Raw genomic sequence first — 15,900 nt, 5'->3', positions numbered from 1 at the left:
TGTTAACAGACATTAAAGTGCATTTTAAATCACATTAATTGCATGTTATTATATTGTGTAGTGCACTTTAAGTATATTGTAAAAACACTAGAAGCAATTATGAAAGTAGATATAAAGTTGTAATAAAGTACCAATTAAATTGTTCAAAAAAATCACTCTTAATGGCAACTTAATGGCAGAGCAGGAGGCCAGGGCGGAGCCGGCAGAGCAGGAGGCCAGGGCGGTGCCGGCAGAGCAGGAGGCCAGGGCGGAGCCGGCAGAGCAGGAGGCCAGGGCGGAGCCGGCAGAGCAGGAGGCCAGGGCGGTGCAGGCAGAGCAGGAGGCCAGGGCGGTGCAGGCAGAGCAGAAGGCCAAGGCGGTGCAGGCAGAGCAGAAGGCCAAGGCGGTGCAGGCAGAGCAGGAGACCAAAGCTGGGTTTGCTGCCAGAGTGATGAGGCGAGCATGACCAGGAACCGGTGCAAGGCTTCAGCTCTAGATTGGGCCCAGGACGCCTTCGTAGGTGAAGTATGAGATTTGACCCGCATCGTAACCCATGGTGGTGCTGGAGGTGCTCGAAGTCTGCAAACAGGAAATGAAATGAGAGAGGCTGGCAAAGCTGGTGAAATTAATGACAGGACAGATAAAACAGAGAAACTAGTTAAATTCAATACTGCCCTCTTAATCCAGACAAGGAGTTTGTGGGGCTCCAACACGGCCATCTCGGACAGGACAGAGATCTCATCGTTAACTGACTTCAGCAGAATAGAGTGTTCTGTGTCAGCCATTTCTGATAGGGAGAACAATTCAAGGTTGACCCCTTTAAACCAGACAGAAAGTTCAATGTTGACGACTCTAGTTTGGGCAGAAAGTTCTTGAGAGGCATCCAAGAGCATTGTGGCAGGATCAGAGAGTCCTGGAAGCTTGGGAGAAACCATATTAACTGTATTATGGGTTACAGCAACCTCAAGGAAGTCAAAAACAGGTTTGAGGGTAGGCACAACAGTCATTGTACATTTTGTTTCAGCCAACTTGGGCAGAACAGAGCGCTCGGGAACCTCAAATAGGAGTTCTTTAATCATAACAAAAAGAGCTGAGGACTCACATGACCATGACTGTTCAGGTGATTCGGGCTCAAGCGTCTGAGAGATCTCCTGGAAAACAGAGGAGCACAAAACAGACCCACCACAACACAATGCCAGTTCAGACACAGATTCAAAATATTCAAGTGACTTAAATGGCTCAGTAAAGTCAAATGGCTTAGATGATTCAGCCGGCACAGTGGGCTCAGGAGATTCACTCGGCTCAGGAGATTCACTCGGCTCCGGAGATTCACTCGGCTCAGGAGATTCACTCGGCTCAGGAGATTCACTCGGCTCAGGAGATTCACTCGGCTCAGGAGATTCACTCGGCTCAGGGAAATCAGAAGACTCAAGGGACTCACTTGGAGATTCGGTTGAGGATTCGATCGGCAGAGATTCAGTCAACGAAACGAGTGGTCCAGAGACTCCGGCTGCTCGAACGTTCATCAACGGGTTATCCACCAAACTGGAGATCATACGGTCGACCCGGATCTTCACCGGACAAAATGGTTGCTCTATTAACACAGGCTTATGCTTTGGCACGGCGGCTGTCATCTCGTGAACAGATGTAACCACAGAGAGAACGGGATGAGACAGAGTGGCTTCTGTAGTGACAGCGGGTTGCTCAGGCATAGCGACCTCCTCGGGAAGGATTTCGTAATTGGACACAGAAAGAACAGGGTGAAACAAAGTGAAACTCGTATCAACCGCGGCTTGCTTGGAGATCTCCTCCGAGTCTCGAGGAGCGACAGACACTGACTTTTTCCCTCCTCTTTCGGTGACGTGGGCAGCCCGGTGGTTTCACAATCACCGGTTCGAGGGGAGCTACAGGCATAGATGACTCCTCATTCGGGATTTCCCATAAGTTCCACCGCGTACGGCTTTGCAAATGACTGATAAATTCCCAAAAATCCAAAACTTGTAAGCCCTGCATTTCCGCCCGAGACAGAGGTTCAACCAGGCAGTCATTTAAAAGATACTTTAATTCTGAATCACTGAGGTTCAAACCACTCGCACATGTCCAAAACAATTGGGCGAAACAACTCACAGATCGCTCTTCTTGGCGCAGAGAAGTCAAATCCGAAAGCCTGTCCCACCATTCCTCTTCTGTGGAGGGAGACAAAACTTGAACTTGTAAGCCGCTGTAACGGAGCATGTCGGCGTTCAGGAACACACACCGGAATGAAAAAAAAACAGTGCTGGATCCTGCAATGGCTGGTCGTTCTGTTGTGATGCAAGGCAGAGGCGAGGATCCAAATGCAGTTACACATAAGTTTATTTAATAAAATAACAAACAGACAAGCAGGCAGATAACAGGTATGGCATGGAGTAAACATACACAACTATACTCGACGACCAGCGATGGGTAAATGAACAAACAATGAATATATGGAAAACAATGACCAATCACAATACAGAGACACTAAGTAACTAACGACACACAAGAGGAAATGAATGAGTATAATCAGTGTCCATGGTAACAAATAAGTGGGCGGAACAATCAATAGACAGGAGGGCAAACAAACTCAAGGAAAGACAGACAGAGTCATTACAGTTTGAGTAGATTCCTTCCTATATATTTAAGTAAAGAGTACCTAAATTGAACAACTATGACAAACAAACAAAAAATAGGTAAGGTCTACCTAATATTTCTCATAACTAATTACTTATAAAACTGAGTAACATTAACTCTATTGGTAGTAAGCAACAGATCTACTAAATTATTATTAATAATGATTAGCTATTAAGAAAAATTACATATAACTTATTCAGAGAGGATTGAATAAAAATAGTCATACATTTCACAGGATTGCATAGATTGCTTTATTTACTGACCAAATATCATTCTGTAAACAAGTGAAATACAACACATCATAGTGTTACATTGTAACGAGTCCTGTCTGTGTTGGCCCTGTGTTTCTGGCTGTTGTTTTCCCTCCTGTTCATTTGTAGCTCCGCCCCCTTGTTTGTTCTGATTCTTGCTGGCTCCATTATAAGGACAAAAAGACCTCTAGGTTTGCCAATAACGTTTGCACTAGACCAACTTTCAAGGCTATCCCTAATACAGTCTAGTCTTATAATAATAATAACAGCAATAATATAATAACACTACTACTAATATAGGCTATATATATATATATATATATATATATATATATATATATATATATATATATATATATATATATATATATATATATATATATATATATATATATATATATATATATATATATAATATGTATTATAGGTATTAGATCTAGATGGTAATTTACTCTAATGGACTAGGCCATGTATAATTTACTCTAATAATCTACTAAACTAAGTGTAATAAAAAGTGAACTGTCGCGTTGCTCTCTCTCTCTTGTTCGTTCGCTCACTCGCTCTCTCACTCACTCACTCGCTCTCTCTCATGCACTAAGGTAACGTTAATCCTCATCTTCAACCTTTAGAAAGACCATTAAAACTACAAGTTATAAGATTGTAGGCTACTGTTTGTGTTTGAGGGAATACAAACGCGTTGTGCTGTCAGTCATTCTTTCTCTCTGTCTCTCGCACTCGTGAGGCCACGTCATTGTTGGATAGCGCAGATGAAGGGGCGGTAACATTATAAGATCCCCTTACTACGTCCTGGGGGAGCGAAATTCGAATAACCTATATATTCACATGCTTGCAGAGAGAGCCTTACCAAAAACAAAGTTACAGTTACAGGGTTGCTATTTTTCATGTTTTCTGGGTTGGTAGAAGCACTGGGGACCCGATTATAGCACTTAAACATGAAAAAATTCTGATTTTAATGGAATGTCCACTTTAAATATAAAGCATAAAATTCTTTAGATATGTTTCATTTTTTTTTTGCCTTTTTGTGTGGATCCGATCATTGCTTTAAATATTTTTTACCATTGAAAAGTCCTGAGTCCTGTTACCCAACACGTTCCCCCCTCTGAAAATTTAGGAATATCCTGCAAGTCACATTTTTAAGAGGAAGTGACATCATCTGGGTCTTCTGAAGCTCATGTGAAGATCAAAAATCAATTTTCTCATTTTCTTTTCTCTATATTTTATGATATTGATGCTATGATGACTGTAAATGTCAATCTTAATGTTGAGTCCTGTTATCTATATAATTTCTTTGATGTTATTAGATTATTTTAAAATGAAACATTTTGGTAAATCACTAGAATTTGTAAAGTGTCTTTATACTATTAGCACATATTTACTGCAGCTATATATTTGATAAATCTATGCTAAAAACTCAGTCATGTTACTAGTCTTGTTATCAAAATGCCTCCATCCTCCAATAAGAAACCACATTAAAAAAATCAACTACCTGAGATTGACCAATACTCATTTTGAGAAGTAAAACATGTGTTATTAGTTTTAGTGTTAAAGGTGCAATGTGTAGTGTGTAGCCTCATGATATTCATTATAATTATGAATTTAATAATACATAAATATATAATATTGTAAATAAATAAATATATTGACCTGACAATAAGTACCAACAAAATTGTAGTGCCATGTTTAAATTCATGTAATTTTTCTTATTTATGAATACATCAGCTATACAAACAGACAGAGGGCTATTTCATAAAACTCGCTTGGAAAAGCGAGGATTAAAGTTACAAACTCGACTTGAATTAACCTAACAAATGAGGCGAGGCTAAAGCGGTTTCCAAAAAGGCAAATGAAGCTTACGCAATCCAACTAATGGGATCCAGATTTCCCTAGTCAAGATAATTGCGCGTGCACGTTATTCTTGAGCAGCCCTAGAGGTTGAGCGTGGATCAAATCAATCAAAGTTAAAGAGAAAGCGGTAATTTTTGATAAAAATGTATGAAAAATGTACTACTGACTGAAAATTATAATACTGCTGCAATAAACAAACCCATAAAATAGTTAGAAAGTCCTTGTGGATTAAATCCTTTCATGCAGCAGCTAAATTAAAATATATTGTCTTATTTTAAAACGATCACATGAATGCTTGAAACACTGTTAGAAATGGTGGCCTAGTGGTTAGTGCTCTCAGCAGCGCATGCGGGGATCCGGGTTCGGTCGCCGTCAATGCTCGTGTGGCTATGCTTTGCTAATTTTTATATACTGTACTTTTTTAAAATAACACAAATCTTAACTTTTAAAAGACAATTTGTAGTTTACTAAGTAATATAATACATATTTAGCAGATTAATGATTTTAATACATTTACAGTAACTTTAAATGTAACTTAAATTAAAAAAAAATTATTTGGGGGTACATTTCAAAAGCAGCAACTTGAGTGGACAATAAAGTAACAGGTGAAAATAAAACATAAATATATTGTTCATAAGAAGTGTAGTTGATTTAAGCATAATCATAGAAGTGTCTAATCTCATAATGTTAGCTGCCAAAGATGTTGACTGACAATGAGGAGAGCACTGTCATCTATCAGCAGCACAGCTTTACTCCTGCAGATGAACTGTGCTTGAAAGAAAAAAATGGGGTCACTGAGAGCATGGTGGGTGAACAGCATATGCATTTCTGAATTTACAGTAGTACAAGAAATGATTGTGTAAAATCATATATGTTACACATATTCTTGACCAATCATTATTACTTGACATGTTACTCAAAACATTTTTGATGGCAAATTATGTGTGCGTTATAGAGCCACAAGTCATCATGTTAAACCCTGGGAGTATGAGAGATTTTAAACCACTGGTTTATTATCACACTGTTAAAAAAATAGCTGTAGTTATGCAGCTGTTTGCCAGTAACTTATGTAGATTTAAATGTATGTTATTTACTGGCAACAGTTTGTTTAAAGTTAAATCAACATTAAATATTAACAAGTTTATGATTTTCCAGCGTAGAACTATAAAATGCAGCCTCATGCAAAGCATTTTGGCAACCAGAAATTCTCATGAACCTTTTTCTGTTGTTTCCTTCATATTTTGGTTCCCAGAATACTTTGCATGAGGCTGTTATTTGATGGCTCTATTTTGTAAATAAAAAGACTTGTTAATGTTTAATGTTCATGTTCATTCAACTCCGAACAAACCGTTGACAGCAAACAACACACATATACACAGTACAGTAAGTTACTGGCAAACAGCTGACAGTAATACTGTAAGTTCTACATAATTTTTTAACAGTGTAGTGTTAGGTGTTGATAGATAATCAGAGTTTTATGGGTGAGGTTCAGTTGAAGAAAAGCCTGAGGTATAAGCACATTATACTGTCTGAAGCCTACTTGTGTGGTGAACAATTATTGTCTGCAGGATACTAACAATCTTCTCTGGGACCACAGGCAAAAAAAAAAGGTTTAACAAATTACAACAAAATGCCAAGAGCATACCATCACATAATTATATTGTATTCCTTCAGCCATGCAGACACCATAATTTTTTTTTAATTTCAAGAAAAATGTAACAACTAGAGAAAGATACAAATACTGTAGATCTTTAAAATAATACGCATTTTTATGAACACCAAGCATAAAAAAATCAATGACTGTACTTGACTTGTGTGTGTTGAATATTTAAATTAAATCTCCTTTCTGTAGGACAGACAATCTGAATTATATATTATTGCAAAAATATGGATTTACATACATCTTAAATTTAGATACAAATTTTACTGCTGTGGCTATTATCCTTATATTGGGGTAGTTAAGATTATCATTTATATTTAACGTTTGATAGGCCTATAACACACCATATTATGAAACACATGTCTATATTGTATTAATTATTATTGTAACAAAATGAATTTTTTGAAAGAGTCAGCTGTAATATCATTGCATTTACATTTCAGTGTCAGTGGAAGTCTAGTTAAGCAACAACTGAGGCTTAGCCTGACAGTTAGCCTGCTCCGAACCAGGCTAGTTTCATAAGTTTCCATAGTAACCGGGGTTGAACTAGTTCAAGTTTGTTTTATGAAACGAAATCCACCGCCAATAAGCCAGACTTAACAAAATAAGCCTGGCTTATTCTGTAATCTAGTTTTATGAAATAGCCCTCAGGTTGAATGAACTAAGCCTTTAACTGTGTTTTGGAACATTCTACATACCCAGAGTAAGCAAGGTATGGGTTAATCAACCCAGAGTTCATGGTTAATCTAATGGTAAGTTAACGTTGCTTTCAGGAATACACTTCTGGGCCCGTATTCTTAAAGCATCTTAGAATCCTCTCAGAAAACTCTTAATTTAGCTTAAAAACTTTTATGTAGGTGCCTTAGCGTAGAAGCGATTCAGGACCAATCTGAGAGCAACTCTGAGCAAGGAAAATACAAAAACTTTTATCTTAGTGAGGAGGGGGGGCTGACCCATTGCTATGTCTTTTGAACACTGTGATTGGTTGTTTGTCCAAGAAGGAATAAAAGAGTGCTTTTAAGTATATGGTCTATTATTAGCCATCAGTTTGAAATTATACACTGAAAAAACGAACTTTTTAGTGTAGTAATATTTATTAGATTAACTCTCATAATTTCTACATAATAATATTAACATTTATTGAGAACTAGATTTTCCTAAGTAAAATGATGATAAATACACAATGAATTCATGTAAAAAAATGAACTGTATGGGAATAGTAAGTCTTATTAGATATTTTCTTGTATTATTTAACTGTTTTATAGTCACTGCACATAGTCCTAAAATAATTAAGTACATTTGAATCAAAAACTTTAGCAGATTCAAGTAAAAAATCTTAGTTCATTTTACTTAAAAATATTAAATCCCTTAAACTAAAAAATCTAAGTAAAATTTACTTACATTTATTTGAACATGTTGTAATACCCACAATTCTTGGCGCCTGAATATTTTTATTTTTTAAGCTTTATCACAGAATAAGAACTGATAAGAACTTTAACTACTTAAATATTTGTTACCAAAATGTCATAAAGGTTTAAGCTCTTATATTATTGATGTTGTTTTGTTGTAAATAATAATTTTGTGAAGTCACCGTTCAGGTGATCAGTGCTTCTTTACATGAACCCTGTTCAGAACATTGTATTGTAATTCTCTCCACAGTGCTGATAATGCATGTCAGAAACACAGTTTGTGTGCGTTTCTGTTCCGAATCAAGTTTATTCAATGACTGACTTAATGCCATTTATAACACTAAAAATAACTAGGTCCATAGGAATATGTTAAAGAAAATAACAAACAGAAAATACGATTTATTTAATATAATTAGGACAGCAATGCTTCAATTTACAAAAAAAAACCTAATAGACTTTACCTAAACTATAAATAATAAATTAATAAAATAAAATAATTAACTAACATGTAATTAATTATTTAACATATTTTTATCATGCAATTTTAAGTAAATTTTATTTGATTTTAGTAGGTAAGTTTTACTTATAAAAAGCAGTAAATTTTACTTAAAAAAAGTTCGTGCAAATTGTTACGAGGATTTTTTAAGTAAATTTTACAAGTTGTTTTTTTCAGTGTAGGTATACGTTTTCCGATTTTACATAATCTAAATAAATAAAGGAATGGTATGTATAGACTAAAGACTGTTACATGAGTAGTTACACGAGTAAATATGATGGACACACACACACACACACACACACACACACACACACACACACACACACACAAACACACACACACACACACAATCCATTTTTTAACATTTTTGTTAGTCACATTTTGTCCCCTTTCCCTAGCAATCCAGACGTGAGAAATGAACATTGAGATGTATTTGATTGTTAGTTGATAGTTGATTCAGCGCTGTGTCATCTTCAAGTTGTGCTTGTTATGCATTAAGGCAAAAATTATTGATCACTTTTTCCATCTGTAGTGTTTAAAAAGGTCTTTGATAGTTTTTATGATGTTTGAAGAGTTTCTCATCAAGTTATTGTCATGGTCAAGGATCTCAATGCTTTGGGTTTTTGCTTGACTAATTGATCACATAATTATCAAAAAGTCCTGCAGTCAGATCCTGAAGAACACAAAAGCAAAGACGTCCAATATTTGGATTTAGAGATAAATGAGCTGCAATGTTGTGCTTAACTTGAACACATTTCAGTTTAAGATGCAGTTAAAAACCCAGACAGTGTAGGAGAAACCCCAACAGTGTAGTACTTCAGTTTATGATCCTATGGGATTTCTTGCTCCTCTTACACTGACTGATTAATCGCTCTTATAGGAAATGTGTAGACAGAAGCTGAGTTAGGATGAGGATTTACTCCAACACTTCAAAGTCAGATTTGGATAAAGTCACAGATCAGATTCTGAATAATAAACTCATATGGTTAGGAGGAAGTGATGTTATATGTCTTTTTTCACCATCAGATGATACTGAAGACATCTTTACATCATTAGTACACACTATCAGTCCTAAAAATGAAACAAAAAACAATCAGATATCAGATCATCATCACTGTCAGATCAAGAGATAGAAAAAAAATATTTGTGCTCTCAGTCAGTAATAGAAATGAAATCTTCAACATAATAAACATGTCAACACTCTGTTTATCACATACACATGAGCTACAACAATACAAAAACACATTTCATCTATTTCCTCTGAATATTTGATGTACATGTAAGAGATTATTGTATTATAGTATAATAGTATAATGAAGTATAATGTAGTATAATATAATGACACATTGACAGTTTTATAAGTAATAGTAAGAAAATGAAGGTGATGCTTTATTTTTAAAGTCCTAGAGGTTGACCTTCATCTGTAACATTTATCATCTTTACTTTGTGTTTATCTGTTGTATTGTGTTTGTGTTGTTATTTGTACAGTCTGTCTGTATTCTGATGATTTGATAAATAATGCTTAAAACATGAAATAAAAACCAAGTTGTTATAAAAAGAGTTTAAGATGAACATTTAGCCAACTGTGCATAACTATAAAAGGTGTCGGCCTATCAAACAAACCCCATTAACAAACAGATTAAGATCACAATATTAAATCATGGAGTGAACAAACTCAACATCACAGTTAGTAAACATTAGACTGAATTCTTATTGTGTTGATCTGACAAAGCATCAAGTGTTGTTCATGTACACTTCATATTTTCTGTTTGTTGGGCTTAAAGCAGTGGTCACCAATCTTTTTACGCCTAAGATCCCCAACCTATGAAAATCATGAAAAACTCAAAATTTCGACTTAGTATCTCAACAATGAAAAGCTATCTCAAAATTAAAACTTTTACATGCACAATGTGACCAGAACACTGCACGCTGGCGACATCCACTGGCAAAAGCAGTGTAGTAAATGCAATGAGAATTAGGTTATAGAACCTGTCTTCTTTTAGAGACTCATCTTTTAAAAAGCAGTTACACGATTAAGTATGTTGGCACAAAATAAAACATGCCGATTTTTTAAGCGGATAAAAAATTAGAACTATTAAGCACTTAGTTTGCAGCACTTCGACCTCGGCGCACAGTAACATCATCAATTCTGACTACTCCCCCTCTCGCCGATTATGTTACTGCGCGCTGAGGTTAAAGTACTGCAAAGTAAGTGCTCTTCTGCCATACAATATTACTAAGAGAACTATTACTAAGAGAACATAGTAAAATATTGAGAAACTTTAAGTAATATAAGTCATTTCTAATGATAGCGGGGGCGCCGCAAAAACTTTATTTTTTAGTCACTCCGCAAAGAGACTTAGATAACATTGCTGATTTTGGACACACATATATGATTTATACATCATTTAAAACAGGGGTGTCAAACTCAATTTCATCGCGGGCCACATCAGCATTACGGTTAATCTCAAAGGGCCGGTTGTATTTAAACGACTGTATGAATGTATCAACTCTTATTACTGTACATTGCATAATTCTCTCTGCATTTGCTTACTATTGGTTTTGTTAATAACTCAATTAATACCTAGCTTTGAAAGTAGAAGCCCAGGCAAATAATGACAAAGTGTATTAAAGTACAACTATTCTACAGATTATTTTAAAAATAATTGTGGTGACAAAAACACATTTTGTATGTGAGTACACTCAAAATGTTATGTTATCCTTCATTGTGCAGGTAATAAAATGAGAGGCATTTTAGGTTGTTTTCACATATGTTGGTGCGCACCGTGGTGCGGCCTCGGAGCGCACCAAAATACATTGTATCATTTTCAGTTAGTGCGGTCCGTGTTCACATATATATATTTTTAACTTTACTCGAAATGCCGCACCGTACACCATGTGACAACGGTCAGCACTGTCATTGGTCTCTGACAGCTCTTACCGTCTCATGACCACCCCCACGTTTCACGACAACCAGCCTGACAGGGAGAGCGCAGCTATCAAGATGTGGAGATAAACGATGCACGTCTTTGCGAAGTTTCTTTGCTTTAAGGCGAAATTGCGTAGCTGTTCTATTTCTCACGGAGCCGTTTGTTAAAAAGCCCGTAATGTCACTATTTGTGTGTGGAGGACAGCTATGCATTTATGAAATCATCAGCTCAAACGTAAAGGAGACAGCGAATCTCTGCAACGGACCAGGATTGGCTTGTTTGTTGTTAACCCACAATATAACACCCGGCTCACGTCACAACGGAAGCCCAGTGGCTCAAACATGTGGAGAACTTCCTGTATTTGGTTCGGCCCGAGGTCCAGCAGTGTTCACACCACAGGTGGGTCGCCCCAGAGTTCGGCGACAGCCACTCCGAGACCACCTGTTTAGAGCGGTCTCGGAGCGGCCGTTTAGTGCGCACCCGAGTGCGGCTGTTGTGTTCACACTGACCCAAACGAACCGTACTCGGAGCGACACGTCATTTGGGCCGACCTAAGCAGTGTATATGTGAAAACACAGATACTAATCTGTTTTACAATCTCCACCACAATATGCATATTAGACACATATACTCTGGCTTGTCATTTCTTGCCATTACAAAAACGCTGTGATTTTATACCTGGCTTTGAGTGTCTGATTGACTGACGTCTCCTGAGTTCAGTGTTGTAGGCTACAGATCAATAGTTTCAATCGTTTATTAAAAGTAATCGGTTCAGGTGAGTCATTAGTTTGCATATTTAGCGGGAGTTGACGCTGTGTAAACTAATCCCAGCTGGACTTCGCGAAACATTTCTGTACACGAGACGGAAAACATTTCCTCGCTGGATCCGCGTGAGCGTGCGCGAGAGAGGGAGAGAAAGCACGAGCAGATACTGTCCATTTCCATATGCGGAGGTCGCATAGGCAGTGTCATCAAGCCTGGTTTATTTAAGTTAACTGACCATTACATTCGCAAGTCATACGCATATTACAACTATTTACTATAAACAAAGAATAATATTTAACTTTATAATTGTTAATATTCTGAAACAAGACTTGATGACGTATCCAGCCTGGAAATGCAAGCTCCGTAGGCTGCAGCGTTCGCATTCAGACACGCCCACTCTAGTAGTGCGCGCATGCGAGGTACTGCTCGTTCTCTCTCATGCAATCATCAACATTATCAACATAATTACATTACAAAAAGACTTTGGCGGGACAAAAATTAGTTTTGGTGGCCGCTAAAAAACCAATGTAGGAAATAACCTGCAAAAAATAAAACTTATAATAACAATAAAATAATCTGTAAACTCTCGCGGGCCACATAATTAACATAATTTGTAAACCTCGCGGGCCAGATGAAATGAAGGGGCGGGCCGGATTTGGCCCGCGGGCCTTGAGTTTGACACCCCTGATTTAAAACATTAAAGTATGTAGTTTTTTTTGGTCCACTCCCAATAAAAACAGAATGTTGTGCTTTTCGCAAAATTAAGAAAATAAACATGATGCTTGTCTGTTCTCTCTCCACCAGTGAAGTCCTTTCAGAAACGCATTAGAAAAATGAACGGTAACTTTACAAATACTTGTCATACAAACAAAAGATTCATGTCTACATAATGATTAGAATGTAAGCATGATGTAAGTGAAATTAAAAACAAATATTCTCATTCGGTGTAAACTGTATGAGAAGGAGGATATGGTCCCACTCTACAAAGTGTTAAAGTGACACTGAATCAGTGTTTAAGTTAATGAGATAATAAAGTGATGATTAAGACATTAATGATGAACACCTGCTGGATCATTCTGTGTCAAATCAACTTAATTTTGGAAATTTTTCTGGAGAAAGTAATACTAAAATGATGAAAAAGGTCAAAATATTAAATGTAATAGATATATAAAAACTGCCGTATAAATATATATGACTCCTTCTTGCAGAGTTTTAAAAAGTAACACTGAAAAAAAGTAAAGTAAAGCTGTAATCTTTCACTTTTGCCTCTCTATCATCATCTCTGTTTGAAAACTAAAATTACAACTTGCTTGTAGAGTTACATAGATGATAAGTTTAACTTCAATACAACTGCTGTAAATCTGGTTAGTAAAGTAAGTCACCATTGTGCCAATTAGTGTTTCCTTTAGTTGGGCATTTGTCCCTTTAACACTGGAGTGGGACCATTTAATCTACGGCAGTTTTTATATATCTATTGCATTTAATATTTTGACCTTTTTCATCATTGTAGTATTACTTTCTCTGGAAAAATTTCCAAAATTAAGTTGATTTGACACAGAATTATCCAGCAGGTGTTCACCATTAATGTCTTAATCATCACTTTATTATCTTATTAACTTAAACACTGATTCAGTGTCACTTCAACACTTTGTACCATATAATCTCCCAGCAGTGTTAATTCAACATTAAGTTTTACTGTGTAAGTCTATGTATTTTGCATGTGTGTTTTTATTTATTTAAATCCAAGCATGTTTACATTTAGTTCACGTTTAAAATGACAGCAGACACTATAATTGCATATACTATAAATGTTAAATTCAATCTGATATCGAAGCTTGATATTGAATGATATCAAAATAACAGTAAAATGACATCAACATCATGACATCCTGACGTCAAATAGATGTAGAATTGACATCAAAATGACATCAGCAGAGATCGAAATCTTGACATCAAATTGACATTGGCACTTTGACATCAAAATTAGTGATGCACCGAAATGAAAATTATTGGCCAAAACCGAAAAAAGGAAACCAAGGCCGAAAAACCAAAAACACAGAAATAAATTATTATGCCAATTATTAGTACAATTGCATTTATGGCTATCACTGTGTACTAACTTTACTAGGGGTGTGTGACGGATAAAAAAAACCTCACAGTTCGGATCACATTACAGTTTTTGAGGCACAGATCAGTTTATTTTTCAGATCAGCAAAAAGCGGGTGAGATAAATCTAATAAACAATAAAGAAATTGCAAACATTTATAAAAGAGAACAAAGTTGTACATTAATAAGGTCTGAAATTAGCATTAGGTACAGAAATCAAATTAAATGAATCATAACACAATAAATTAAATATATTATTATTTTTTAGAGCTATTTGTCTCTTTGTCATGGGTTGTTTGATCAACATTAATGACACAGACTTAAGAAGTTAATCTGACTGTAATCTGTACATACACTTAAGACATAAACAAATGTTTTTATTAGAAAAAGAATACTGTGGAGATAATTTTGTTTATATGTGCCCTGTCAATAACAGCGAGATTTTATGTTTGCTTGTTTTTTTTTTAAACGTTTCTCTCGTATGTGCACTACCGAGGGCACTTAAACGCGTGCACATACAGAGACCGAGGTTGAATCCCAAACAGGGCAACAGTCGCTCCACATAAAAACGTTACGTTGTTTTTCATTGCTTTATTCGCCAAATGTATGTTAATGGATTACAGTATGAGACACATTAGCGCGACTCTCTCTAAAGTTTACACATCAAGACTTAATGCTTAATCTTTGCAGACGCGTGCAAACAGCTCGACTGTGAGTGAAACCTGCTTGAGCACGAAGGGGAAGGGTGGGAGACGACTGATCACCATGAGTGAAACCCAAGCGCTAGCGCACGGATGGGAGGGGCGCGGTTGACATTCATTTTCGGTTTACATTTTCGGCTGGATTTTTTATTTTGGCCCGAAACCGATAATGCCATTTTCGGCCAAATTTTTCGGCGACCGAAATTTCGGTGCACCCCTAATCAAAATGACTATAATTTTTTACCTATTTTGTGACGTAATTTTGACATCCATTTTAATGTCATATTGATGTTAAATTGAGGTCAAGGTGCCCACTGGGTTAACATGTATTTTATAATCATTTAACCCCCCACGGGCAATGCTGAAGTCACTGTTACAAACTGTAAACCATGCAAAATTGTCATTACTTTAACTCTTATAAGACAGGGGTACACTTTCGTAAAATGTGTCTTATATTTTCGCTTTTGGGGCCCTCCTGTTTCTAGATAATTCGGTTCAGGAGAAAAGATAAAAGCTGCCCACACTGACAATTGATTGGTTGTAGGGCTGGGATAAACTATTATTTTTTAAACGATTAATCTAGCGATTATTTTTTCGATGCATCGATTAATCTAACGATTTATTTTATCAGTCCGATTCGACTTAGATTCGATTCTCGATTATCTCCCCATTAATTAACTAATAGCAATTTATACATGTTGATTTACATATCTGAATGTAAACATTTCAATATATGTTTATTGCTCTTAAAATTTCAAGTGCAAAATAATGCATTCTTAGTCAGAGGTAGCATTCAATAAAGCGTTTGCAGCGCATACTGTGCAGTTTAGTAATTGTATAAAAATCTCAAGTTCATATTACTTCATTTTACATGCATTTATGAGCAAAACCTCTTCAATGTGCCTTTTGATGGTCAGTGTAATTTTTATAACTTTTGTTTAATCCACATTGTTTTTGTGCTGTTCAAGTCCATTTAATGACAGATATAAACAGAATTATTGACTTAAGAAGCACATATATTATTAAATCTCTCTCTCTTAAGTTTGTTAAGATAGATTAGGACTCATTTACTGCTGGACAGA

At 36.2% G+C, this 15,900-nt stretch overlaps 1 protein-coding gene across 1 annotated transcript in view; it reads right to left on the bottom strand.

Moving 5' to 3' along the window:
- Positions 1-5,895: 5,895 nt before the first annotated feature.
- LOC129424249 (uncharacterized) overlaps positions 5,896-15,900 on the bottom strand; it is a 131,368-nt gene continuing 121,363 nt past the window's right edge. Inside the window, exon 16 of the mRNA XM_073856891.1 lies at positions 5,896-9,387. Coding sequence (XP_073712992.1) covers positions 9,369-9,387 — 19 coding nt within the window. The 3' untranslated portion in view covers positions 5,896-9,368. The remainder of the gene's footprint in view (positions 9,388-15,900) is intronic.

The sequence above is a fragment of the Misgurnus anguillicaudatus genome, chromosome 19 (assembly GCF_027580225.2).
Source record: "Misgurnus anguillicaudatus chromosome 19, ASM2758022v2, whole genome shotgun sequence".
Lineage (NCBI taxonomy): Eukaryota > Metazoa > Chordata > Actinopteri > Cypriniformes > Cobitidae > Misgurnus > Misgurnus anguillicaudatus.
The sequence above is the reverse complement of the archived record's forward strand: the minus strand, read 5'-3'. Positions and strand labels throughout refer to the sequence as shown.